The sequence below is a fragment of the Ictalurus punctatus genome, chromosome 3 (assembly GCF_001660625.3).
Source record: "Ictalurus punctatus breed USDA103 chromosome 3, Coco_2.0, whole genome shotgun sequence".
Classification (NCBI taxonomy): domain Eukaryota; kingdom Metazoa; phylum Chordata; class Actinopteri; order Siluriformes; family Ictaluridae; genus Ictalurus; species Ictalurus punctatus.
Window position 1 is genome coordinate 25,794,910 of NC_030418.2, and position 26,958 is coordinate 25,821,867.

The following is a 26,958-nucleotide window of genomic DNA, read 5'->3' on the forward strand; positions in this document are numbered from 1 at the left end:
ATGGAGGTTACAGAACAAGCACTAACATGTCCCATCTGTGTGGATGTCTTTACAAAACCCATATGCCTCCCCTGTGGACACAACTTCTGCCAGGCCTGCATCTGTATTGTTTGGAACTTGGATAATGATTCAGAGGCCGGGCCACGATTCTGCCCTGAATGCCAGATATTCCTTCCACCTGACCTGAAACTTGAAATCAACACAGATCTGGAGCAAAAGGTACAGCATTCCAGCACTTGTGGACATGTGAGGGAAGAGGCTACATCAGTGTCTTCATCAGTTGTCATGTGCGATCAGTGCATTGAGAGATCTTCAGTGGCTGTGAAAAGCTGTCTGAACTGTGATGCTTCGTTGTGCTCAGCTCACACTCTCCATCATCAGCACAGAGAACGGCTGAGAGGACACACACTTATTGAACTGACCGAAGATATGCTTTCCTATAAGTGTCAGGAACATGGAGAGGTACAGAAGCTGTTTTGCCAGGATGACCAGGCTGCCGTGTGCTCTCTCTGTGTGGTGTTCGGGACACATAAGAGTCACCGCATCATCCAGCTGCAAGAAGCCTGCTCAGATTTCAAGGTAGGAGACAATGTGTTATTATAGTTATATTACATTATTATAGTTTATTATAATTTTTTTAGTGTTAAATTATCATGTGATTTGGTTGTTTTCTGTTAGGTTTGATTTTAGAGATATTTTTATTTTCCATTTAATTTTATTACTACTTGAAATTACAGGAACAGAATGAGTTATATATATATATATATATATATATATATATATATATATATATATATATATATATATATATTTGTTTGGAGCTATTTTTTGTAGGGAAGGCACACTCTGAACGTTTGTACCACCACTTGCATAAACACTTTCCCTGAAATTTACAAACTAAAACAGATTTACAGATCACATTTAAAGACCCTAAACATGTTTTGTCATCTTCTTTGGCCCTCTGAGAGTCTCTTTAGAAAGCCCTGGAGGAAAGAGAAGGAGAGCTGCTGCAGAACAGACACCTGGCTGAGTGTGCTTTACAGGACCTGCAGCAACTGGTTTCAGAGACATCTGTAAATATTCACTTAACATATAGAGATATAATAGATTGTATTTGTTTTTAGTGACTAATCATTTTTTTTTATTGTAACTTCCTTTCTTTTTCTATCCTGCTTGATTCACCTACAATCAGCTTTCAAAAATATGTTTTTTTCAGGAAACATAAGGATTTTTATTGTTTCTTTTCCAGTCTTCTGCTAAAGCCTGCAGAGTCCGAATAACAGAAACATATAGCCAAATGAAAGCCCTGATTGTAAAAGATCAACAGCTGATGATGGATATTATAGATATGGAAGAATTTTACACCAACAAGTGGTTGGTGTCTAAGAAAGAATATTTGGAGCAGCAAATAAAAGACATGGATTCTTTATTAATTGAAAACAAATCTCTGCAAGAAATTGATCAGTTAAAACTCCTCAAGGTACCATGACAAACTGTGTACTGAATATGCTCTTTATATTCATTTAGAATTTTATTATAATAATAATTATTATTATTATTATTATTATTATTATTATTATTATGGTGATCTCATGAATATTTTATTTTTATAGCATCCCAAAAGGCACACATTTAGGTGAGTAATGCAAACTGGCAAAAACAATTTTTCTTACATACAGTCAAGTGCAAATTTAGCGAGAAATTTATTTACACCAACAAGACAGTGTGTTTGGTGTCACACACAGTCTTTTATTATCTCAAGCAACAAAGATATGCTAAGATATTAATATAAAAAAAAGCAATGACATTAGTTGATCAGTGATATTCTTCCTGTCTGGAAACCAAGAGGTCCATGGAAAATTGCATTTTAAAATCTTTTTCTTTATATTTTTCCCTTAAATTTTGATTGGTTATCTCATTACAGGACACATCTTTACTATTACTATTTAACATATTGGTATTCTACTTTTTGTACATAAATTGTAAAATAGAGGTGCATTTCCTATTGTTTTCATTTCAACACCATGGGATGCAAAACTATGTATTCGAATGCAAGTGTTAGGAAAAGCTGACCTTAGAATTTAGTTGAAAAGAAGGTAAATAGAGGATTTCCAGAATTTCTTGCTTTCTTATTTCAGATTGATCAGTTTCCGCAAAAATGTTTTCACGTGTTTCTTTTATATATTTTTCTCATGGTAACAGGGCAAAATTGAAATCAACAGCATTGTCATCAGTGGATTTATACACGCACAGGCTGGAAACAGTACAACAGTTGGCTGAAAGTTTTTATAAAGCTGTGTTCCAAATCACTAGGCGACTATGGGCAAGTACGCACGATTACTTAATAGAAATATATTCATAATGTTTTTATGGTGATGAATACTATACTTTTCTTCTTCCAGACCAAGAGACAATACATTTAGATCCAGATACAGCACACCCTAATCTGGAAGTTTCCTCAAACCTGCTGGAGGTTTGCTGGAGCAAACAGAGCAGGCAGGACACCAAGGACAGAGAACTCATCAGTGCGGAGTACAGTATCTTGGCCAAGGAATCATTCCTCAGTGGCTCTCATTATTGGGAGACTGCAGTCTGGGAGAAACCGTACTGGCTAATTGGTCTGTCATATGGAACCAATACACAGGCAGGAGAGAAGAATGCAACTCCTGACTGTATCGTCTTGAACAAGGCATTCTGCTACATCTATCATGGAAATGGACAATATCTTGTATGGAATGGCTCTGAGGAAACTATGCTAGCAGTGGAAAGGAGGATTCAGAAAATTGGCATCTGTGTTGAAATTGAAAAAGGAACAGTATCTTTCTATGATGCAGACACATCAAAATTGCTCCATTTGTTTGAAGTAAAATTCCTGGGACCCGTGAGACCTTTATTTAACCCTTGTCTTTGTTTAAACAAGCAAAATGCACAAGCTCTCATCTTATTAAAATGGCCAAAAGGAGGAAATATACAGTAAGTTTATAAAATATGGAAGATATATATAAATATGCTGTGCATGGTATTATACAGTGTAATACGGTGTAACATCATATAACAGCTTGCAGACATCAATACAGCCTGTGTCTATTGTAAGTTATGTGAGATATGCAGTTGTTTAATGAAAATAATTCATGTATATACTTAGAGTTTGTATTTATACTTTAATTTGTCTTTTAACATAATAAAATGCTTATATGCCTTCATTTCAATGCCTTTTTCATGGCAGTTTAAACAGCAACCCCCCCCCCCCCAACACACACACACACACACACACACACACACACACACACACACATGTACACACACCTGCCACTGCTCCGCCACCAGGAGACCTTCCGGGGTTAAAGGAGCAAAAAGTTATTAATCAGTGGTATTCGGCTGATGACCCTGCAGCTGATCTATGCCATATGGAACCAGTGGCACTGTGCCAGTGGGGTTTGTTACAGCCTAAGCCATTGGGAAGGTCTGTAAGGCTCTGGTTGTGTTAGACAAGCATGCCTGAGTAGTATTAGGTGTAACAGAAAAACCCTATGGAACCAGTGGCACTAAGCATTCATTAATGGTGCCTGTGGAGCTTGCTACAGCCTTAGTCACTGAGGAGCAAAACAGTAATCTTAAGGGTACCAGAGGAGCTGCGACAGGCATTAATGCCATAGCAGGTCAACATCTGCCTGTGTAATCAATGTGGTTCTGTTATCATCATTATTCCAACCACAAAGCTGCAAAAAAGGTGAGCAAAGACAGAAAGAAAATTTTTTTGGGGGTTGGAATTCACATATTTATAACAGTGGTTTTGGTATCAACAGTATTCCAACCACAAAGTTGAAAAATGGTGAAGAAAGAAAGAAAGAAAGAAAGAAAGAAAGAAAGAAAGAAAGAAAGAAATTTATACTTGTCATTATATTATTATCATTATTCCAGCCACAAAGATGCTGTTTTGTGATAGGCTTCCCCCAAGATATGAACACCTGACCTTGAACTTTTCAGTACTTCCTGTGTAAATACGCAGAGCACACACTGGGCATAATGCATGTAAGCTCTGCTGTTCTGCTGAAACCAAAGTTAAATAGCTCTTAGTTCAAGAGGAACTAGGCATTTATAATTTTGGGCATAAATGCAGTGTTTGGCCTTACTAGTACCCCCTGCATCCCCAGGCATACACTGCATACACACAGAATGTGCAGAAAATGCGTGAATTTCCTATCTGAAATGTCATTCAAACTTGTCCTATCTACCGACGGTAGGTGGCGGTAGCGCGCATTAAACTCACAGAAACAGGGAGAACAACAGAAGAACAAAGTCACCCGAGCAGAGAGCATGCTTATGTTTGTTTGTCAGTCTGTTTATCTGTAGCTTGACTAATGCGCCCTGCTCTAGCATATTTCCAATAAATATTAAATTACATGATCGAGTCATTGATTCGGTTAATTTAAGTCTGATTAACCTCGGCTAACTGACTGTTATGAACTGTAAATTGACTAGTTAACGTACCGGAAATGAGGATTTCTCACACTTTACTCAACGCTTCTTCCAAGTTCAGGACTGTGTTTGATTTCGGAGAGAGACAAGTTGCACACTGGTTCCCTGGACATATGGCTAAAGGTTTGTTTGGAAAGTTCATGTGCACGTATATGGTCCTGTGTAAGGATTCATTTTGTTATTTAGTTACTATACACTTGATGAGGACATGACATCGTATCATAACATCAAACACTCAATGGCTAAGTGCATTATTCACTCACTAATCATTGGATGTGCACCTTGTAAGCATTACCTGCCTGGAGACCATCCTCATCCATAATTGGGGAAAAACACTACTGAATGGATATAATTATGGATCATTTTCAGCACAGCAACTAACTGTGCATAGTAATGGATGGGCTATGGTCAGTAATGATATTTCATTGCCCAGGCCAAGTGACTGGACACAATGATGAGGTAATATCGATATTGTGATAAGGTATGGTTCAGTGTGCTTTTCTGTAACATCACAGACATCGTTCTATCTTTTTACAGTTTTATTTAAATAACAGTTGCAAGTTGTGATTAAAAGCAGCTCATTTGATCTGATAAAATTCTTAAAACTGTAACATGTCCCTGCTGAAAAAAACCCAAAAGAAATTATCACAGAAATTCTAATGGTTTCCATTACAAATACCATTACAAACCATCCGCTAACCATTACCATTATTGGTCCTTAAAGGGATCCACTAGACATAACATGCCACCAGTAGAAGGCAACAAATTACCAGTAGATACCCACAGAGACCATTACAGTTTCCATTAACACAATACAGTTCCCATTAAAACCATTACACATTCTATAAGTGTTTCTATAGTTTTTTTCAGTGGGGATATTTTTAAGTTTATTATTATTAAATGTATTATTCTAAGAATAAAATGTATAAACATATTTGACAATTTTAAGAATGTATGTGTAGTACTGTTGCATTTAAAAAAAAAAAAAAAAAACTGCAAAAAAAATTCATACAAGTTTTGCTGGCGCTTGGTTAGCATTGTAGTCGTATTGTAATGTAATGTTTTTCTCATATTGCACACCTTACCAGTCACTATTATATAACTTCTACGACTAGTGTAGCATTTTTTTTGTTTGTTTGTTTATTCTTTATTCTTGTTGTTGTTTTTGTAATCATCCTGTGTATTGTCTGTTAGGACTCAAGCAGATGAGAGCTAGCCTGAGGAAGGTTGACTGCATCATTGAAATCCATGATGCCAGAATATCCTTTTCAAGGGTACAAATCATCTAGCCTGTAACTCGGCCATGCCTTTCAGATTTTCTCATTTTGTTCTTGCCTGAACACTACTATTCAATTTAGGACTGATTGAAGGTTTTGGTTTCAGTAATAAATTATTTATCTGAATTTTATTTTGTTTTTTAAACGAATTGGTTCTCAACTCATTGTTGGGGTTTGAAATAATAGAGTTCAACATTGGCATAGTTGGATGGCTTCGTTGCACACCATACTAAATGTTTCTTTAACTTGCAAACATACCATTTTCTGGAAGAAATCCTTTGTTTCAAGAGAACCTTGATGTCCGGCCGCATTTACTCATACTGAATAAGATGGACCTGGCAGACACGTCAGACAAAATGGTATTGCAATATGCATAAACAAAATTAGCTTCTATTTATATCCCTCCAAACAGAGCGTATGTGAAAGATATAATCTTTATTTCTTCAGAGTATCCTGAAACAGCTCGAGAGAGATGGCGTTAAGAACGTCCTGCTCACAGACTGTCTAAAGCAAAGAGACACGAGTGTTAAAAAGGTAAGCAGAACAACGGAATATAGTCACATTTTACAAACCGGAGAAAATGTACAATTACATATACTGTATTTTATGGTAAATTTCCTCGTTGTGTTGTAGATAATTCCTCTTGTAATAGACCTAATAGAGAATGCTCCTCGTTTCCACAGAGAGGAGGTGAGCAGTACTCATTTTTTCTTCATAAAAAACAGTTTTATCACTACACTGTAGAATTATTGATTCTGATTGATCAGAAGGTGCTTAATTTTCTATAACAGCAGCTCTAAAAATAGTTCCAGCTATTGTATATGTACGCAGTAACTTGTTTTGCAGATAAAATGGATATAAAGGATGAGGTGATATTTTTTTTAGCAAATTCCTGCAGTATAAGAGGAATAAAACATGCCAGGATGTGCTGACATAGCTAAATAGTTCACTTTTGGTTGGTAATAGTACAGTAACTTCACTTTGCATGGGGCTGAATCACACCACCCCATCACTGATTATTTTCTTATAACAGCACACCCTGTCAGCTTTTATTTCTTCCTTAAAGCATCCATTCTTCAGTTTAACTGCTTGGTGTTATTTGCCCATATTTGGTGATTTCTATTTCTCCAATAGGAACTTGTATGAAAGTAGCTAATTAAATGAGTTTGTTACATTTCCATCATTGCACAGAATAGAAGTTATTGCCTAATGGTGATTGGAGTGCCAAATGTTGGGAAATCTTCATTGATTAATGCTATAAGAAGAACAAACCTGAAAAAAGGTAAATTGTGCATATTCGATATTTGCAATTGTCTTTGTATTTTTATTATTTTAAAACTGAAGAATGAAATGGATGCACCCTTTTTGAATCTAGGCAAAGCCTCAAGGGTTGGAGGTGAACCTGGAATTACGAAAGCTGTCCTCACCAAAATCCAGGTATTTTGATGGCAATTGTCAGAGGGGTCTAGCCAGCCAGTGTTTAAATGAGACCAGATTGTTCTCAGTTGCATTTTTTTCTGTGTTTCCACATGATTTAAATGAGAATGTATACTGATTATTAGGATGAGTTGGTGCTAATGGGTGCATGTATTGCCATATACATTCCATGCTGCTGCTAAATGGCCTGAATTTTCATGATCACAAGCTCGTTCGTATGTGTGATTGCCTGGAAATATCTGCCCTTCTCTGCTCATGAACACACTCTTTGTTACCAGGTGTGTGAAAGACCCGTCATACATTTGCTTGACACACCGGGAGTGCTGCCTCCTAAGATCGAGAATGTAGAGACAGGGATGAAACTCGCCTTATGTGGTAAGATTGTGTAGTGCAGTGATTCCCAGTCCAACCTTTTAGAAACAGTACATTTCTCTCTCCTAGCTGGCAACATATTGACTGTGTATTCAGTCCGTGCGGTTTATTGTAAAGTGATAAACACGGGGGAATGCTCAAGGGAGCCTTTTGTATGGATCGTTCCAGATAGAGATGTGCGTCAGGACTGTCTTTCGGTTTCAGAATGGACATTAGCCAGTATTCTTGATTTCTTGGTATAGACATGTGAGATAGAATGGTGAATGGACCAAAAAATGTGACCATCTGGGGGGGTACCTGTTTAGCAAACACTGTTATAATGAAAGATGGGTCCTTACCAATAACATTGCTAATAATTTGGGTGCAGTATGGAAATTCTCGTTTTGTTTCCTAATAGGTACTATACTGGACCACTTGGTTGGAGAAGATATCATAGCTGATTATCTGCTTTTTTCACTCAACAGACTCCAGCGGTTTGGGTAGGTAAAATATAGATGCTTGACATGTTCTTTCTTGGCCACACATCCCTGAAAAATGATACTTTTGCATAGACCAAACAAAGATAATGTTCTATTTTTTATTTTAAAAAAAAAAAACTAAACTTATTTTACCTTAATTGGATACGTTAGACATTCGGTTTAGCAAAAGCTATTCAGACTTAATGTCGTTACTTATTATTAAGAAATCCCGGTTTTAACATTGTCTTCTCAGCTATGTGGAGAGGTATGATCTAGAAACACCATCTGATGATATTCAGCATGTGCTGAAGTGTATCGCTGTTAAGTTAGGCAAGACTCAGCGAGTGAAAGCCATCACAGGAGTAGGTGAGTGAGTGATATCATTACATGACTCAATATACAGTATCACATGAGAATACTATACAGCACAGAAACGAGAACACTAGTCTTAGCTTGCAAGCAATTTATTTTACTTTTAATTCCATAGGCGACATTACCGTCAGAATGCCTAACTACACCGCTGCAGCCTATGACTTCATCAGAGCTTTCCGTAAAGGAGAGCTGGGCAAAGTCATGCTTGACTAATAAAACATGAAACATGTTGCTTATGCTGATGAGAGATTCATGATATTCATGGTAATGGCAATTGTGATTATCCTGTATCAATATTGACAAAATTCTATTGCACAAAGATGCTTTGGTGCTGTTTCTTACAGTTCTCTGATATAATACAAATTAAATACTGTGTGGAAACAATCAAATACATACTTACATAAAACAGATTTTTCTATGTAATATTAAAACAGCACCTATAAATAAGTAATACAGTGAATCATTTCATTTAAAAATCTTTTACACAATGCTCTAGCTATGATTTTTCCCAGTCCGTCTACACACACACACACACATTTTATATATATATATATATATATATATATATATATATATATATATATATATATATATATATATATATATATATTACACACGCAATGACATTTCCAACTCTGGGCATATAATCATTTCACAGTCTTGGTGAAAGTTGGTGGCAGAAAAACATGAATTCATAACCGCTTGAACAATAAAGTACTTCACAGATAATGGAAATAAGTCATGAAAAAAGTTACATAAAGCTATCTATATGTAATCCTAAAAGTCTTATCAGATGGGGGACAAGTTTTTCTTGTCATATTGTTTAATCTGTATTTGCATGACTAATTATTGAAGTTACATAGAAAGATGCTTTTAATGTCTGTGTCGTCGTTTGCTAAAAGTCTTACATAGAAATACAATAACAATATTCTATTACGAGTGTAAACGATTACAAACTAGTATAAATTACCGGTTCGTACAATGTATAAACTAAACCTGTTCTAATAATTCGCTATACAATATACTACAAGCATTGCAAGAGATTGTCTGACAAACAAGACAGACAAAATCAGTTACACCAAATGAGTAATAATAATCAAAATAGTAACGTAACGCTTGTCATAACCATTTCTTTTCTGTTCAGATTAACTGATTTATATGTGTTTATAGATTACTTGAAGTCTTTGTTGAGCTGTCATAATGTACCCTGACAGGCAGTGTATGTAATCTGCTAGCTAGTGTTTGTTATTCAGCTCACTCTACGATTTAAGAAGCAACCCTTTAAGGCTTAGTTGTGTACAGTATCTAGCTGAGAAGTGAGTGAATGTTTGCAAGTAAACATTTTGTTACTGTGATATATCAAATACTACGGTATAAGGTTAACATAAAAATGTTTTACTTTGGCACATGGCTCTCACAAAGGAAAACAGAAGCAAGATTATCTATCAATCTAGAGTATGGAAACAAAAAAGAGACAAAAATTTGACCGTTAAAAGCCATTGAATTCTTAATGCTAAAATTTACACATCCTTTAATTCATAGCATTGAAATGTGTTACTTGAAAAACCATGCATCTGTATTTATTTGTTTTAAATTAACCTTAAAATTCAAAAGTACTTTTATTAGAGTGTTTGATTCAGACTGGTATTTAAAAATTTCAAAAAGCAATCATCTATATTGAAATAGCTTTTCAGTGTTCAAAAGGCTGGAATGAGAGATCGAGTGCTGATTCATTCCAAGTCATTACAAGACTCTATAGCCTTTGCCTATCTCTGGGTAGCCCAGAAGCTTAAATTGTTGTTTTTATTTTTCAAGTGAACACCCTAAACTGAACTTGACTGGTTGAATATGTATAAACTGAATTATTCAATCTAAATTTGTGAATATAAAAAAAAATCTACATTTTTATTTGGAAAAATTATGAAGGCAGTAATACAATGGTGTTTAAATTTCATTATTAATTGTTAAATGGCTTTTTAACATTTAAATATTTGTGCCTTTTTTGCTTCCAAAAAAGAGGTGGATATGGATTAAATATCCAAGCAGAGTATTGTGCATGTTCTACTCATAACAGTGATGAAGTGGTATATCCACAGTTTTAATAGCTTTTTATATGACCTACTCATTTGATTTAGACTCATATTTCTTTTCTACCATTCCTGCTGAAACATATGTATGTAAACCAGTTAAGTCCTGCCAAAAGCTTGTATAGGTGGTGTGTGTCAGTCTACAATTTCTAATACCAATTTTCTTTATGAAGTGCAACACCGTACATTGTATTAAAAAATAATAGGAATACACAATGCACAGTAAACTTTATCTATTCAAGCTCTCAAAGCTTCTGATTCTACCCTCAAGGAAGCAGAAAGTTTACTGGCAGTAGTAATGAGAACAGTCCACTATATGTGAAATCCTGAGTCACTGCGCTAGAGGTTTGGGCGAGGTAAAGTTCCCAGTCTGTTCTGTTGCTGTAATAATCGTCCCCATGCTCGGAGCTGTCATCTGGTTTGCGTTGGGCTGAAGCGTACCATCCTCCAGCTCCCAGTGCTACTGCAGCGCCAGCTGCAGCCGCTCCTGCCACCCTCACAGAGGACGATCCACCGATACGGGATGTGCGTCCTCCGTGCGCACTGCCTCGGATAGACCCTCTGGCAGAACCCCGAGCAGAACCCCTGGCACCTCCTCTGCCACCTTTGGACATCACCTGGTCGCACAGGAATGTAGAGAGAAGCAGGAATATGCAGCAGGTGGCTATGGCTCGGTTCATTCTGGAACAGCCTGAAACAAAAGGCAGCAGATCTTTTATGATAAATCAGGGTTGTCTGTAGCTCTTCAATTATTGATAAAGAGGACTAGATTTGCAATTCTTGAAAAAACGACATTTGAATTAGAGCTGCAACAACTAATCGATAATAATCGATTATGAGGTCACTGAACAAACTGCTCTACGTCATGGACGATCCAACCCACCCCCTGCATGACACAACAAAGACAGCAGAGCTCTTCTTCCGACAGACTCATTCAGCTACGCTGCTATAAAGAACGCTTCAGGAAATCATTCTTCCCGTTCACCATAACACTGTACAAAAGCTCATCTCTGTATGATAGATGAACACAATATTGCGCAGCCATCTGTACATTCTGTTTATGTCCTACATCTTACACATACATTATTCACTGCCATTTTTGGGGGGTTGGCGGGGGGGGGGGGGCGCCCGCGGGTGGGGGGGGGGGGGTTGGGGGCGCCTCATCAAACTAAAGGGTTGATGTGTTGTGCATTCTCTGCTCACCACAGTTGTAAAGTGTGCTTATTTGAGGTACTCTAGACTTCCTGTCAGCTTAAGCCGGTCTGGTCATTCTTCTCTGATCTCTTTCAACAACAAGGTGTTGTTTCTCCCCACACCATTCTGTGTAAACGATCAACACCGTTGTCTGTAAAAATCTCAGGAGATCAGCAATTTCTGAAATACAACAACCATCTGGCACCAACAACCATGAACTGAAACTCTTAACCTGTATCTGCGTGGTTTTGTTGTTTTTTTTTCTCATTACGTTGCTGCCACATGATTGGCTGATTAGAAAACTGCCTGAATGTGCAGGTGTACATGTGTTCCTAATAAAGTAGTCTGTGAATGTATATAAAGTAACAATGTAATGTTATACTGAACAGCTTTAAATATTTAATGTTCGGTTGGCCCCTATTTAGTTAGCAGTAGAGCAGCCAGGCATTTTTTATTATATTTTTCCGATTATAGTTGGTTTAAGCTTGTTTAAATAGTGCCATGCAAATATCTAGCACCTGACTGGTATGTTAAACACAATGAAATCCTCAGTCACCTACTTATCTGAACCTGTTCCCTTTTCAGTGCTGATGCAAATATGTGCAAAATTTTAAGAATATATTTGTTTTTCTTTATGAATATTACAGTCGTTGTGGTATTGTGATTATGTGTACCAAAAAATACTTCACACTGCTAGCTAATGTGGATGCTAAAGAATGACCCACAATCTTTCACATTTTTCCATGTTAATTTATACCACGTTGTAGTGATCAGTTTTATACAGAATTGAAGATAATAAATCTGTCATTATACTTGCATTCAATAAAGTAGTGTTAAATACTGTACATTATGTATGTATCTTTAGTCTTATATATTTTGTAGTGCAATTTAGCCACTTCCATATCGACTTTCAGTGTTGCTATTCAAGTGCGGGAAGAAAACCACAAATCAAATTAAACAGAAAACCCTTTAACTAAATATTAGTCTTAGACATGAGAAATACCTGTGATAATGTGAAAACTTGTGTTTATCCTATCCTATCATATCAGCATGGCCCAAAATTTCAATACATAATTTACACAATAATTTAAAAAGATGCTAACTGGTCCTTATTAAATTGAATTAATTCATTAGTATTTATCACATCCACAGATTCAAAGGGTGCCAATATTTCTGAAGTGGACTGCATAGCCTCTTGTTTGTACGGGAGCTCGGCTGTTGTGCTGAAACTAGGTCAAACGAAATGGCAGCCTTTATTTTGCAGAGCCTGAAATTCTTGCATGATTTGTGGATGCATGAAATGACAGTGTGGTTTATTTTTACAGATGATTAGGCCTGCATGCGTACAATATAAAACAAAATGATATTTGTATAGTTCCACAAACACCAAACAACCTGAAAATGTAGACCTAAATGGCAGTTCTTGACGGAGCTAATCTGCAACATAGATAGATAGATAGATTTATTGGTCCTCAAAGAGGGAATTTGTTTCCACCGTGGGTGTGTAGAAAAACAAAAACATAACATCATACATATAAACCATCACAAACAATCACAGTCATAGAGGGGAGAAGGGGACAAAAAGAAAAACATGATCAGGATCATCATATAACAAATGCATCTGGCATCACAATGGCTGAGTACCTATGCGTTTAACGCTCGTATAGCCATAGGAACAAAACTCCTACCATAGCTGGACTTTCTGCACATGGGTAGTCTATACCTGTGCCCAGAAAGAAGGGGATTGAAATATTGATAATGTGGGTAGTTTGGATCATTCAAAATTTTATGTGCCTTCCGGAGCGTATATGAAATGACACAGTCCGATAAATCGGGGGTGGGAATACCAATAATTTTTCTCGCTAAATTAGTTATTTTCAAGAGTTTGTTCTTATTGGTTACTGTTAGCATATGGAAAAAACAAATGGCACCATACATAAGAACCGGTTCAATAATACTTGTAGTTTAATCTGTCCCACCAGGATAAATACAAATAATAATTAACTTCTTTCACACTATCAGTTGTTACCCAGATGAGGACGGGTTCCCTTCTGAGTCTGGTTCCTCACAAGGTTTCTTCCTTATATCATCTTAGGGAGTTTTTCCTTGCCACCAGCTTGCTCATTAGGGATAAATTCACAAACTTAAAATCTATAACCTGTGTTTATATGTTTCTGTAAAGCTGCTTTGAGACAATGTCCACTGTTAAAAGCGTTATACAAATAAAATTTAATTGAACTGAATAATACTGTGGCAAAAAAAACAAAACATCACAGCTGGTATGCTAGACATATTTAAGTAGCTGTGGGCTATTCACAGTTACTCAGGTAGACTCTATCTAGGATTAAGCACACATTACAGGTTTGATGGAAAGCTTTTCGACCACTATATATCCTTAATTTAAGCTATGTATTTAATATGACCTGAGTCTGGGGAGGATTAAATAATAATAATAATAATCTCTAGACTACACCCAATGCCGGATACTACCTTTGAGCAGCTTTCTAGGCCACTGAGGCACTATTACCGCGGATGCATACTAGCTTACTAACTAGTATGGCACAATTCAAAAATAGGCGGATGTGGATGTTTATTAATCGGCTCTTGTATGTTCTGTGATCCCAAGTCATTTAACCCGTCGTTCGTAAATGATATATAGCACATTTAGCATTCCTATGTTGGTAAAAACGATGCGAGCATTCTTTACAGAGTCGCCATTTCGCTCCAGTCGCTCGTCCTCACATCAGCCAGTAATTATGAAATCCTGTAATCAGTGAACTATTCGGACTTACCTCAGCCTCTCGCTTCGGATGCTCTCCCAAATCTCCCAAAAAGTTGACCTCTCCTGCTCTCATATGGCAGTTAAAATACCATGCAGGTGTTATGTAAGGATGTTAATACATGACAGTAACCGGTGGAATGATGGCGGTTTATGAAAAGGAGGAGAGAGTAGAATAAAGGAGGGGGGCGACCTTGGGCTGGTCCTCATGAGGAAATTGCAGCTTTTATTTAATAGATCAAATGTTTTAAAAAGCCAAACGTTTTCATTTGGTTGCTGAGGATGATAAACGGTGGGGTGTTTAGGTTTAGAGAGAGTGTGTTGAATTAAGTTCGGTTTTTAGATTCACTCAGGATGCTTAAGCTTACCAAATAGGTAAGAATAGCAAAATATACCTGCTTGGGGAATTTTAAGTGAAAGCTGTTTGTTTTAAGAAAAATTATATAGTGAAAATACATTTTGAATAAGAAATAAATGTATACATGGGCATTAACTCAAATGTATGCACAGACATTACACTCACCATCCACTTTATTAGGAGCACCTGTATACCTGCACATTCATGCAGTTATCTAAACAGCCAATCATGTGGCAGCAGCACAATGCGTAAAATCATGCAGATACAGGTCAAGGGCTTCATTTAATGTTCACATCAAACATCAGAAATGGGGGAGAATGTGATCTTTGTGACTCTGACCGTGGTATGGTTGTTGGTGCCAGATGGGCTAGACAGTGCTGATCTCCTGGGAATTTTACACACAGCAGTCTCCTTTCAGCCAAGAAGAAGATTCTGAGGCTATCATTTGTTGAAGCTCGGGGGGGAAATCTGTAATTTTTTTTTTAATAATCTTCAGCTGTCCAGTTTCTCTGAACCTGTGGCCATGATAGCATCTGTTACTTCTTTTTGGCTTACTGGAGTGGAACCCAGTGTGATTTTCTGCTGTTGTGGCCCATCCACTGCATGGTTTGTGCATGCTGAAATGCTTTTCTGCTCTTCACGGTTGTAAAGAGTGATTATTTGAGTTATTCTCTCCTTCCTGGCAGCTCGAACCAATCTAGCCATTTTCCTCTGACGTCTCTTATCAACAAGGCATTTTCACCCACAGAACTATGGCTCACTCAATGGGGTTTTTTTTTTTGCACCATTCGGTGTAAACTCTAGAGACTGTTGTATGTAAAATTCCCAGTAGATCAGCATTTTCTGAAATACTCGCAGCAACAACCCAACCATGTTTAAAGTCACAAAGGTCACATGTTTTCTTCATTGTGATGTGTGATGTGAACCTGTATTTGCATGAATTTTTGCATTGTCCTGCTGCTACATGATAGGCTGAGTAGATAACTGCAGGAATGTGTAGGTGTACAGGTGTTCCTAATAACGTGGATGATTTGTGTAAGCTTACTATTTATATAAATCTTTAGCAAAATATCTTTAATACAATGAAATATAAAAATATATATATATATAAAAAAAAAATGTCTGTTATTATTGCTACAAAATGAATACAGAATATTTATTTGTCCTAAACATGATCATCACACCATTACACTGATAAAAAATTATTACAACTATATTTGTGCATCTCAAAAGGTGAAGACATATACATTTTAAAATTAGGACTCAAACATTTCATAGAAAATCCATCCTACCGAGATTATAGTGTGACACTATGGATCAGAGTCCAGTATTAGTAATGCTCTAGTAATAAAGGGTAGAAACACAGCTCTAGGCAACAGGATAAAATCTCTTAGTCTCACAATGAAAGCGTTCTTGTTGCTGAATTAATTAGCGGTATGTATCAAATTAATATGCATTATGTGAAATCGAGACAAAGTCATTCTTACATTTATTGTCACAATTAAAATGATTGCATTAGAATTTCCTTCAGATGTGTCTGAATGATGAACATTAGTTATATCTCAAATGTGACAGTGGTGTTAGTCTTAACTAAGTCTTAGTTTTTCTATTTAATTTTCTTTTTCATCCATATTATATAGATGTTAGATGTTATATATAATATATATACATCCAAAATATAAACACACATTTATGCTTTTTTTGTTGTTAAAGGACATTTTTCCACACAACATAGACTGAATGCTCAGTTCAGTCTAACAGCAGTAGTAGTAATAATAACATGGTTAATTAGAGTACTACTTTTTATACCATCATCACACCATCCTAATCACAGACAAAATGAAAGACAAAGAGACATTTAGACCAGCAGATGGTGCAACATTTCAGCTGTTATGCTGCCTCTCATCACAGTGCGCTACACACAATACACTAACTGATCGAATTTTGTAAAGACAGCACAGAATTTTTAATATTCTTCAGGAAAGGAGTTTTAGGGAAGGTTTTCTTTTTATATCAGTCTCTCAATCTGCACTTTAGACACTGAAATGTTTGTTGTGAAGATTAGTACAAATTGCTCATATTTTTTTGACACATGGATGAGAGTGTGGTTCATAGTTAGACCTGCCTCTGACGTGATGGAATATTTTAGGTTGTATATATACTGTACATATGCATATACTGTAATTGACTGGCAAAAGCAATTAACCTGAGATCACTGGAGAGGATGCAACTGTAATGAGCAAGAATACTTATGTGCAAAAGTAAAATTGTTCTGTTACAGTCACCTCCAAAACTATTGGAATGACAAGGCCAATTCATTTGTTTTTGCTGTAGCCTGAAAACATTTGGGTTTGAGATCAAAAGATAAATATGAAAATTTTTAGAAGTTTAGAATTTCGACATTTATTTATTTCCTGGTATTTATATGTAGAGGTGTTAAATGACATAGAACATAGCACATTTTGTATCAGACTAACCAATTTGTAGGTGAGCAAAAATATTGGAACATGTGATGGGTGTTTCTTGTTACCCAGGTGTGTCCTGTTAGATTGGTTGTTTAAACAATAAATAGCTCTGAACATCTACTCTTGGTTTTAGCTATCAGTTTCACCTGTGAAAACATTGCTAAAAGGATTAAACAAACATGAACAACAATTTGAAATGTCCTGAAAAAGAAAGAAACCACCGTTGTACTGTGTAACAGACATCAAATGGGTCAGCCAAGGAAAACAACAACAGCTGATGAGAGAAATTTTGTGAGAGCTGTGAAGATGTGGATATGCAACCAAATGTTAAGTGTTATTTACTTTACTTTTCCTCGAGACTTATCTGTTCCTGTACTTTATCTTTCCTAAAAAGTGGGTGGTCTGATACAAAAGGTTGTACATACCAGGAAATAAAAGCTGAAATCCTAAACTATCGACTCTTATACATCTTCTGATATCAAACCCAAACGTCTTTTGTCTATAACACAAAAATTAATTGACTCCAATAGCTTCAGAGTGGACTGTATGTATTGACAGAGAGTTCACATAACTTTTCAGCTTAGTATTATTCTAATTGAGTCTTAATATATTCTAGACTGATATCCTCTGATTTCCTCTATATTCGTATCTCAGTTAATCCAAAAATATTAAAGGACTCTTTAACCCACTTGAAAAAACATTTTTAAAAAAAGGGTGATAATAAAAATTATTGGTTTGATTTCTGAGGTGTTTCACTCAACACAGAAGATACAAACTAAGGTACTGCAGAGATACAGAGCTCTTGCTTTGACATCTGGGTTCTCTTGAACCTTCATTATTTCAAGTCTTAGTCTGCTGTTCTTTATTAATTCTTGGCTATACAAAGACATACTTAATGTTTAAAGTTTGCGTCAGACATTTCTTTGAACATTCTGGAAGTAGCAGAGACTCTTTATTGGCCATTTTATTGCTACATAGGGTTTTTCTCTTAGCATACCCTTTCTCAAACATGTAAGGAAGCACAGGGTCAAAGCTCAGTATCAGTCTCTTGGGTACCTCTGGAACTATTAGGGATTAAGGGCCTTGTTCTTCAGGAGGGCCCATTCTTTAACAGGATTGTGGAATTGGTACCTGCGACCACAAGGTCACTCTTGTCAACCGTTGCCAGTTCTGGGACTTAAACTAACTTGAACTATTTAGTTATCTTGACCATAGCCTTGATTACCTTGACCTTACTTGAGCATTATCAGCTGAGTTGTTTAATTTTAGTGGGGAGTCAACAGGTGTCAGATGGTCTCAGGCTCAGGCTCATAGTCGGGTTTGATAAGTCTTTCTGTCTTATCTGTTGCTGTCTTAGACTTAGTACTCCCGAAAGCTATTACTCTGCTGCTTAAGAGTGACAGGAAAGTTTTTGTACTGTAGTAATAAATAAAGTACTCCACTGACAGAAAAATGAATGGAATTATATACCAAGTAAGTAGCCCTTAAGGTCAAGCTAAAGTTTTCATAAGCAGTACATGAGGTTCTGAAACTGAAAGGAAGACTTATGCACATGTTCTCTCTCATCCAGTGTTGTACTTCAAATATAACCCACTTCATACATTGTCTACAAATTCTGAGAAATCTGTGATGCTTGAAAATACAAAACCCAGATCGTTTTGGTAGTTAGTCCACTGCAGTAGAGGCCCGGCTACAACAGACTGAAGGATGAAGAGCTGCCATTACTCCCCTCCTCCTCTTGCTCTCCCTTTTCTCATTTCCCAGCTGTGAGGTGGTTGTGTTCTGCTGTGAGAATTTTGCTGCTCTTCCTGCGGTCTCCTTGATCTGCAGCTCCAAGTGCTTTTGAATAGCCAAGCCCAGTTCCTCAGGATCCACTGAGGCACCATAGACCTCCCATGTCATTCCTTCTGAGTCCCACTTCACATCCTTTACTGCACTTTTCTGTTGCCCTGTAAGCTCGTCATTTCCATTTTCTTTCTCATCCACCAGACACACCTTTGGGAAGACATGTTGAGGTGACCTTTCTGAGTCCTGACCCACTTGCACCCCTATATCCATCAGCTCCCTGCAGGAGGTCATAGTCCCTGCATCTCTCATGTTTCTAACCTCTTTCACTGATTGCTGCTGACTTCCAGCCTGGCGCAAAGAGCCAGGCCACTTACAGTCCAGGCTGCAGCAGTGGACCAGTCTTTTAGAATCCAGTCTTGTCTCACTGATGGAGGAAACGAGTGGGGGAAGAGATAACAAGGTTGCTTTCTGCCCCTTGCTGTCTGCCTCCATGTTCATTAGTAGTGGTACAAGTTGGGCAGGAGAAGGTATGGGCTGGGGGTGACAGTAGGCAGCAAACGTGTCCTCAGCAGCTCCATGATGGTACGAGCTGCAGCAAGCAGCTGCTTCAAGCTTAGAGGGTTTAATGTCCCTGGAAATCTCTCCTGATACCTGAGCACAGCCAGACGTGCAAACCTGAACAGAACTTGGCTGGATTGGGCTTTGTGGTTCTCTGCAGAAAGTGGTGACACTACTGCTTTGTTGTGTATGCATGGCCTCCCTACAAACAAAGGACAATGTGGGTGCTTCTTGGTTCTTATTCAGAGAAGTAGGTTCAAAGGTTTCACTTTGAAGTGGATGAATATGGTCCTCTTGCTGAATATGAAGGGTATCTGAGTGACTCCTCTGAAAATATTGCATTGTTGGGGGGGTCAGGTTCTCTTCTCCTGGGTACCTGTGTAATGAGGAGACTTTCTCTGTGATGACCAGTGATGCCTGTTCATTCCGATGGTTCACACCAGATGCCATCTGGGCACCTGCTTCATCAGATATGTGAACCTCTGCAATAGTGTGTGGATGTAGGACATTGTGAAGGCATTTTTCTTTGTCTTTTATATGCCCTCTGTCTTCCAGGATATTGTCTGAGCGTGATAATTCACTGGAACTCTTCTGCAGCTCCTCAGGCTTGATGTCCTTCACTTTTGCAGAAAGTGGAATAATAATGTCATTAGTGACAGTAGGATTTGATGGGATGGTGCTACCAGGTGGATACAGATCAGACACGGGGCACCCAATCTCTTCCATGGAAAACTGAAACAAGATGGAATAATAGCATGTGTTACTGGTTTCCCGTATTTTTAATAATTTATGTAAATCATCTAATACTCATGCACACCTCATAATACCAGCACTGTGTAGAAAACACTACACACATTCTTACTTCATATAGTGAGAAACTTATTTGATAGGAAAATTAAATGCAAATTCAGGTGAGATGCATCCACCAATCTTCTACACCGCTTTATCCTTTTTTTCAGGATCACAGGGAACCTGGGGCCTATCCCAGGGAGCATCGGGCACAAGGCAGGGTACACCCTGGACAGGGTGCCAATCCATCACAGGGCACAATCACATACACACTCATACACCCATTCATATCATACAGACATTTTAGACATGCCAATCAACGTACCATGCATGTCTTTGGACTGGGGGAGGAAACCGGAGTACCCGGAGGTAACCCCCACAGCACGGGAGAACATGCAAACCCCACACACAGAGGGCCACGGTGGGAATCGAACCCCCGACCCTGGAGGTGTGAGGCGCACGTGCTAACCACTAAGCAACCGTGCGCCCCCAGGAGAGATGCAGTTTTATTTATAAATGATTCTATAACCAATATATCCTTCAGGTTCAAATGAATGCAGCTGTTTCATATGTTTTCTATTTAACTTACAGTTCACTACTCTATTAAATGATTATAATTGTTTATTTTCTAAATGTTTTGGATTCTTTTTTACTTTTTGGGTTAGACTTTCCTTTGTTACTGGATTTTGTACACTTCAAATTGTGTTTAAAGATTAGAAACGTAAAATTAGTGCTGGATTATCCTTCATAATAGCTGAAAAGAAATACAGAATTGTATTCTTTCCTTCAGAAAGTGATACAAAGATGAGTGTACACCCATGGATTATATGTAAGACGAAAATAAGCTCTTCAAGGGTCTTTTACAGTTCTAGCTTTCTGTATGGGTTGTACTTGGCCCTTTTTATAGGGGGTTCTACATAGAACTGTTAAAGGTGTTCCCCAGAGGGTCAAACCGAATAACCCATTAGGGCTGTAAAATATAATACAGGAAAATGTAATCACTAAACCATACATTACATAATAATAAGTACATTACATAATAATAACTTACATACATACCTTACATAATAATAAGTACAATAAGAACAATACAATTAAGAAACGATTACACATTTTTATACTACTAGTAGAGAAACAATGTAAGACAAGACATTAAACTTGTAATCCATATTCAAATTAAAGTGACATGTTCAAGTTACCTAACAGAAGATTAGATTGAATAAAACATGGCTCCTTACTTATTAAATTTTTCTTAAGTCATTCCTTTTGCATCACGAGATAGCAAATGTGGAACAGACACCAGCCAGCACATAAGAGTCTGGTTCGATTCACAGTCACACTCTCTGTGATTAAGTGCCTGCATGGCTCCAAGTGGAACGGTTACTCAATGAAAATCAACTGACTGTAAGGGGTAAAGTGTTTTTGAAGTCAATAAGCTAATTTAGTAGATTTTCACAGGCCTGCCAGCTCAATTGCCTCAGATGTTTGGGTTGATCATGCAAACCTCATTTGCGCACATGATACAAAAAATATCTGCTGACCATAATTGTATTTTTATCTCTAAATGGCATGGCAAGGTCTGTAGAATATACTCACTTAGTACCTGCACATACATTATTCATCCAAATGATATCATAATATCTGACAATGCGAGTTCCCTTCCATGTGCACCCACACATACACACACACACGCACGCATAAACCACAAACACAAAGGTACCAGTCAGCTTTCCAATTATCCCTTTTGAGTTTTATTACACAGCACACTTATGATAATTAATCCTTACCCTGTGATGAGAGTTGCAGGCAGAATTTATTTTCTCTTCTTTATCTTTCTCTCTGCACTGCCTTTTCCCCAGTCCTTCCCAGCCCTTTCTGTCTCCCTGATTTTCTTCCTTTCTCTAATGTCGGCGTGCAGTCATCTCAGTGTCTACGTGGGACCTTTAAAGGGAACAGGCAACAGCAGTGGTGTCTCTTTTCCCCTACACATCCACAGGTGAACCCCTCCTTCCCTCTTTCACTCTGTCACTCCGTCAGACCCCACCCCTCCTGGCCCAGTGTCTCCGCCTCCTCCAGCTCCTCTAACGCTTCTCCAGCAGTGGGAAAGATGAAGGGATTTTTGGGATAATCTCATCTGATTTCATCTGATTACAAGCCTGCCTCAGTTGCAGATCTTTAAATCCCCATCCCACACAGGGTTTAAGATGGTGTGTGTCTGTGAGAGAGAGAAGAGTGAGGGAGTGCGGTTTGTATGTAGTGAAGGGGGCTGGACATAACGAGGTCCATCCAGGACAGAATGATAGTCAGACAGTCAACCTCAGTGTTCCTCTATCTACCTGTAAAGAAGTGAGAGATAAAAATGAATGCACAATTTAAACAGTGTTTTATTTTATATCCACTTTGTTATTGGGTCCCCCATCATCCAAACACATTATGTCTGAGAATACAAAGACACTGCAGGATTCTTACACCTATTTCCTCTCACAACCTCTAGCAGCTCGCTCGGCTCTTGCCATCAGTCTCTCACTGTTGCTATGGTAACACCATTGCTCAATGGGACTGCTAATTCCCGTTTTGTCTCTGTTTTTGCCTCTCTGTAAGGCACAGCTGAAAAAATAAACGAGTATCCACTCACACTTGCATTGTAATAGCAGAAATTTCAAACTATTTATAATAGGGGAGTCTTGGGTAAAAGACACAAAATTAGAACGTGAATGCATCGACTGCAGTCACACCTTCTTGATTAGAGCATTTGGACAGAACCTACAACATTTGTTACTATACACACGAAACTAATGAACATAGACTGTATAGCTTTAGTGAATAAATGAACATACTTTTCAGAAGGTTGACATTTCTGTATTATAAATTCTTTATTCAAATTTTTTGAGACACTGGATGTTTGATTTCCATGAGCTGTAAGCCATAATCATCAAGATTAAAACAAAAAAAGTCTTGAAATATTTCACTTTATGTGTAATGAATCTAGAATATGTGAAAGTTCCACTTTTTTAATTAAATTATGGGGAAAAAAAGAACTTTTCCACAATATTCTAATATTCTGAGATGCACCTGTATGAATAATAATGCTCAATACTGTATATCAGTGATAATATTAATAGTAGTAGTCATAATGATCATTCATTAGGAATAATAACAATCACAGTATAAACAACAGCAGTGACAACACTAATGATAACAGTAACAACAGATTTGGGGTAGGAGTGGGGGGTTTAGTAGGAGTGGGGATGTATCTGACTCCCAGACTTAATTAACAACGAGTTCTGATGTGTATCTTTCCCTGAGGAAGAGCTATCATTTTTTCCAGTGAGATCATGTTGCTGAATATTAGGATCAAAGTTTGCAATCTAAAAGCAAAAACTTACATATGCTTTAAAATTTTACATAGTAGAGAAGGAAGTCCGTCTCTGTCTCTGTCATGCAGTAAGCACACAGTCTCTCCTGTCTAGACAGCTGTTTTTCTGTCTGCCTCTTAGATGGCGAGACCCGAGTGCTGAACTAGTACCTGTTAAGTATCTCTCCCTGTTTTGTATTGAGGAGATACTCAGCCAATTCATACTCCCTATTTAGTGATTTATTTAGAACTAATGCAAATGTAACTGTGCCTGCAGGTTCTTGCTGTGTCAGTAAATTTATATATTTGAAGAGGACCATATTCCTACCAGTTCCTTCTGTTTTACAAAAGTCACTGTTTGAGCTAATAATTCTTTCTGAAATTTCTGGCTGTATTTTCAGCAGCGTTTAAATGTATACAGGCCAAAACAGAGAACGTCCTTGGTACTGTGTATCTAATGTATTGCATCACACTGTGTCTAATAAAACAATTTATGATCTGCAGTGCTGAAGTAAAATGTGAAGACTTTGAAAAGAAATTGTGTATATATAGGTTCCTTGTGTTCTTTAACCCATAATTGTTCTGATCAGAGACATTTCATGTGGAAAAAATATGCAGTATGATGAAATCCAGACAGCACATTATACAGTACTTTATCCTTTTTATTATACTGACTTATTTTGAAAAAAATACACCTTAAATGCTCTATTTTGGAAATGTTGACAGTGATGGCAAACAAATTCTGTGCCTTGAAAACTATTTCTCATTTTTCACTGGTAGTTCATTCCAGACGGAACAAGCATGTAACATACTGACGCACGCACAAAGTCGCTGCGCCATTTTTCATATCTATACCACAGTATCTGTGCTGTAAGTGTGTAGTAGGAGAAATGTATCTGAGTTGTCATATTATACAGGCTAAAATTTCTCCTTACCATTGTTGAAAGAGTTTCCTCATATTCCTGTTGTGTGTACAGTATGCCTGTTTCAAAATCACTGCACCTTTCAGTCTAAATGGCACTCCTTCAAACAGGTCAGTCTCGTCCGTTCCAAAGGGTAATGTTCCTCTCTCTCTCTTTCACCTCCAACAAGGATTTTTCTCAGGGCTTTTATCACATGACATAGTGCAGCCACACCCACACAGCCATGTGAGCGTGTTCACAATCTTACCTGTACAGGTGGGTTTTCTCACAAGCGTCTGAAGCAACAGTTTGGGTATTTGGTCTGTCTGTAGTCTGCTTTTTGTAACAAGGGATTAATAAGGCTTTCCTGATAATAGTAGGTCATTAACTAAAATACATTTTAGATAGCAAATCTGATCTAAAGTGATGGTTTTTTATTTACTGTAGATGTTTAGCTGTGGTTGCTGATTTTAAAAAAAAATTGTTTTACTTTTAGTCTGTTTGTTTGAATTTACAAATTTAGATTTAATGATTATTGATCAAACTCCTGAGCTTATGGAACCATATGCAGTGAAAATCAGGATCATTAAATTATCAGGTTACACTCTAGCACGTTAGTGAATCTGCATTTGTTTTATTTTATTTCATAGCCAATAAAAATCTATGAGTGTGCTTCCCAAAGTGAGAAACGACAACACCTAATACATTCACTGATAATAACGAACAAAAGTAAATTAATTTATAATTCTGGTACAGGTTGTGCTGTACAGGTTTGTGTATAATGAAAGCACAGGAAACTAAACTCTGGGCCTGTGGCCCATTTTCCCATCATCCCACAGAGATGTCCATATGCTACATTCAGCCCACCCTCAACAGCCATGCCCCATACTCACAAAATACACTCAAATGCACAAAGGTAACAGAGTAAGAAAAATATCTTACTCTGAGTTTTTAGTCATTTGGAAAAGGACATAAAACACTGACTATATGTTTCAAGTGTAGAAAGATCCACTTGTAAATCATGTACATATGATCACATATAAAAACCATGTGAAGGTGCATTTCACCATGTGCGTTTGAGTAAAAACATGACATAATGTGACTGAACATGAAAAAGAATAATTCATGTGAAAAATGCATTAATGCATTAAATGCATGAACCCCCCCCCCCCCCCACCGCCCAATCTTATGTCAGAGAATTATTGTAAACAAATTTGGATTTATTTGTGACTTTTTCAACTGATGACTCCCTGAAATGTGGCCTCTGGAAAATGCATAATTTCTGTTTAGTTTTTGGGTTGTTTTAAGCCTTCATTCCTGTGTTCAATAGTTGAAGTGTGGCCCAGTGAAGTTTAGATTGCATGACTGTTTTTTCTCCTGGAATGAACACCATATAATAGTAATGTGCTTCATATTGTTCTTAAATAATTCTAGTCCTGTGTCTGCATTGGTCCCTACAAACATGAGCATATAAGTATCCTGTACCTACTATGGTGCATCATTTGTCTTGTGCATTGTGAGATAATATGAGTGCAGTCAATATACTCTATACTATACTATGCTATGTAAAATCGTGCACTACATATTGACTAGGTTACAGATTCAAAATTGCATATTTTTAGCCCAGCTGTTAGCTTTCAATACAATAAGCTTTACAACAAGCTTTACAGATCTTTATTGGAAAGGGTTAGACGAGGTTTTTCTTGCTTGTTCTATGAACCATAAACAATAATTACACATGCACCTGTGGAACAGTCCTTAATACACTAACAATTTACAGGTGGTATGCAATTAAGGTCACAGTTACAATAACTTAACAGACACTAAAGAGACCTTTCTACTGACTCTGAAAATCACCAGAAGAAAGATGCCTAGGGTTCCTGATCACCTGTGTGAACATGCCATAGACCTGCTGCAGGCAGGCATGAGGACTGCAGATGTGGCCAGAGCAATAAACTGTAATGTCTGTAACGTAAGACGCCTAAGACGGTGCTACAGGGAGACAGGAAGGACAGCTGATCGTCCTTGCAGTGGAAAATTACATGTAACCATGTGTCCCCCCCCAGACATGATGGAGAACTCGTAAATGCCTTGGTGGAAGAGTGGAGTAACATCTCACAGCAAGAACTGACAAATCTGGTGAAATCCATGAGGATGAGGTGCACTGTAGTACTTAAAGCAGCTGGAAGCCACCAGATACTGACTGTTACTTTTAATATTGACCCCCCGCTGACTCGTTATTCCATTTCTGTTCCTCAAATGTCTGTGAAACTTTTTCAGTTTATGTC

The 26,958-nt window shown here is 37.5% G+C and overlaps 4 protein-coding genes across 6 annotated transcripts; 2 read left to right on the forward strand and 2 right to left on the reverse strand.

The window, feature by feature from the left end:
* Window positions 1–4,362, forward strand: LOC108262895 (E3 ubiquitin-protein ligase TRIM62-like). The gene is made up of 6 exons (XM_017463247.1): window positions 1–579; window positions 978–1,073; window positions 1,250–1,480; window positions 2,203–2,263; window positions 2,403–2,881; window positions 4,354–4,362. Exons 1-6 carry the CDS (start codon window positions 1–3, stop codon window positions 4,360–4,362), a joined length of 1,455 nt encoding a protein of 484 aa, XP_017318736.1.
* mtg1 (mitochondrial ribosome-associated GTPase 1) lies at window positions 4,284–26,958 on the forward strand. Of its 3 annotated transcripts, none has more exons than XM_053678621.1 (11): window positions 4,284–4,602; window positions 5,674–5,738; window positions 6,011–6,115; window positions 6,204–6,290; window positions 6,390–6,446; window positions 6,948–7,038; window positions 7,132–7,193; window positions 7,472–7,568; window positions 7,963–8,044; window positions 8,277–8,389; window positions 26,737–26,958. In XM_053678621.1, exons 1-11 carry the CDS (start codon window positions 4,497–4,499, stop codon window positions 26,754–26,756), a joined length of 885 nt encoding a protein of 294 aa, XP_053534596.1. In that variant the 5' UTR covers window positions 4,284–4,496; the 3' UTR covers window positions 26,757–26,958.
* Window positions 10,513–11,189, reverse strand: sprn (shadow of prion protein). Its single transcript, XM_017463246.3, has one exon. It carries the CDS (start codon window positions 11,160–11,162, stop codon window positions 10,749–10,751), a length of 414 nt encoding a protein of 137 aa, XP_017318735.1. The 5' UTR covers window positions 11,163–11,189; the 3' UTR covers window positions 10,513–10,748.
* si:dkey-191g9.7 (GRIN2-like protein) lies at window positions 15,956–24,840 on the reverse strand. Its single transcript, XM_017464650.3, has 3 exons — window positions 24,704–24,840; window positions 22,201–22,749; window positions 15,956–20,356 (listed from the first exon to the last, which is right to left on the reverse strand). Exon 3 carries the CDS (start codon window positions 20,348–20,350, stop codon window positions 18,944–18,946), a length of 1,407 nt encoding a protein of 468 aa, XP_017320139.1. The 5' UTR covers window positions 20,351–20,356; window positions 22,201–22,749; window positions 24,704–24,840; the 3' UTR covers window positions 15,956–18,943.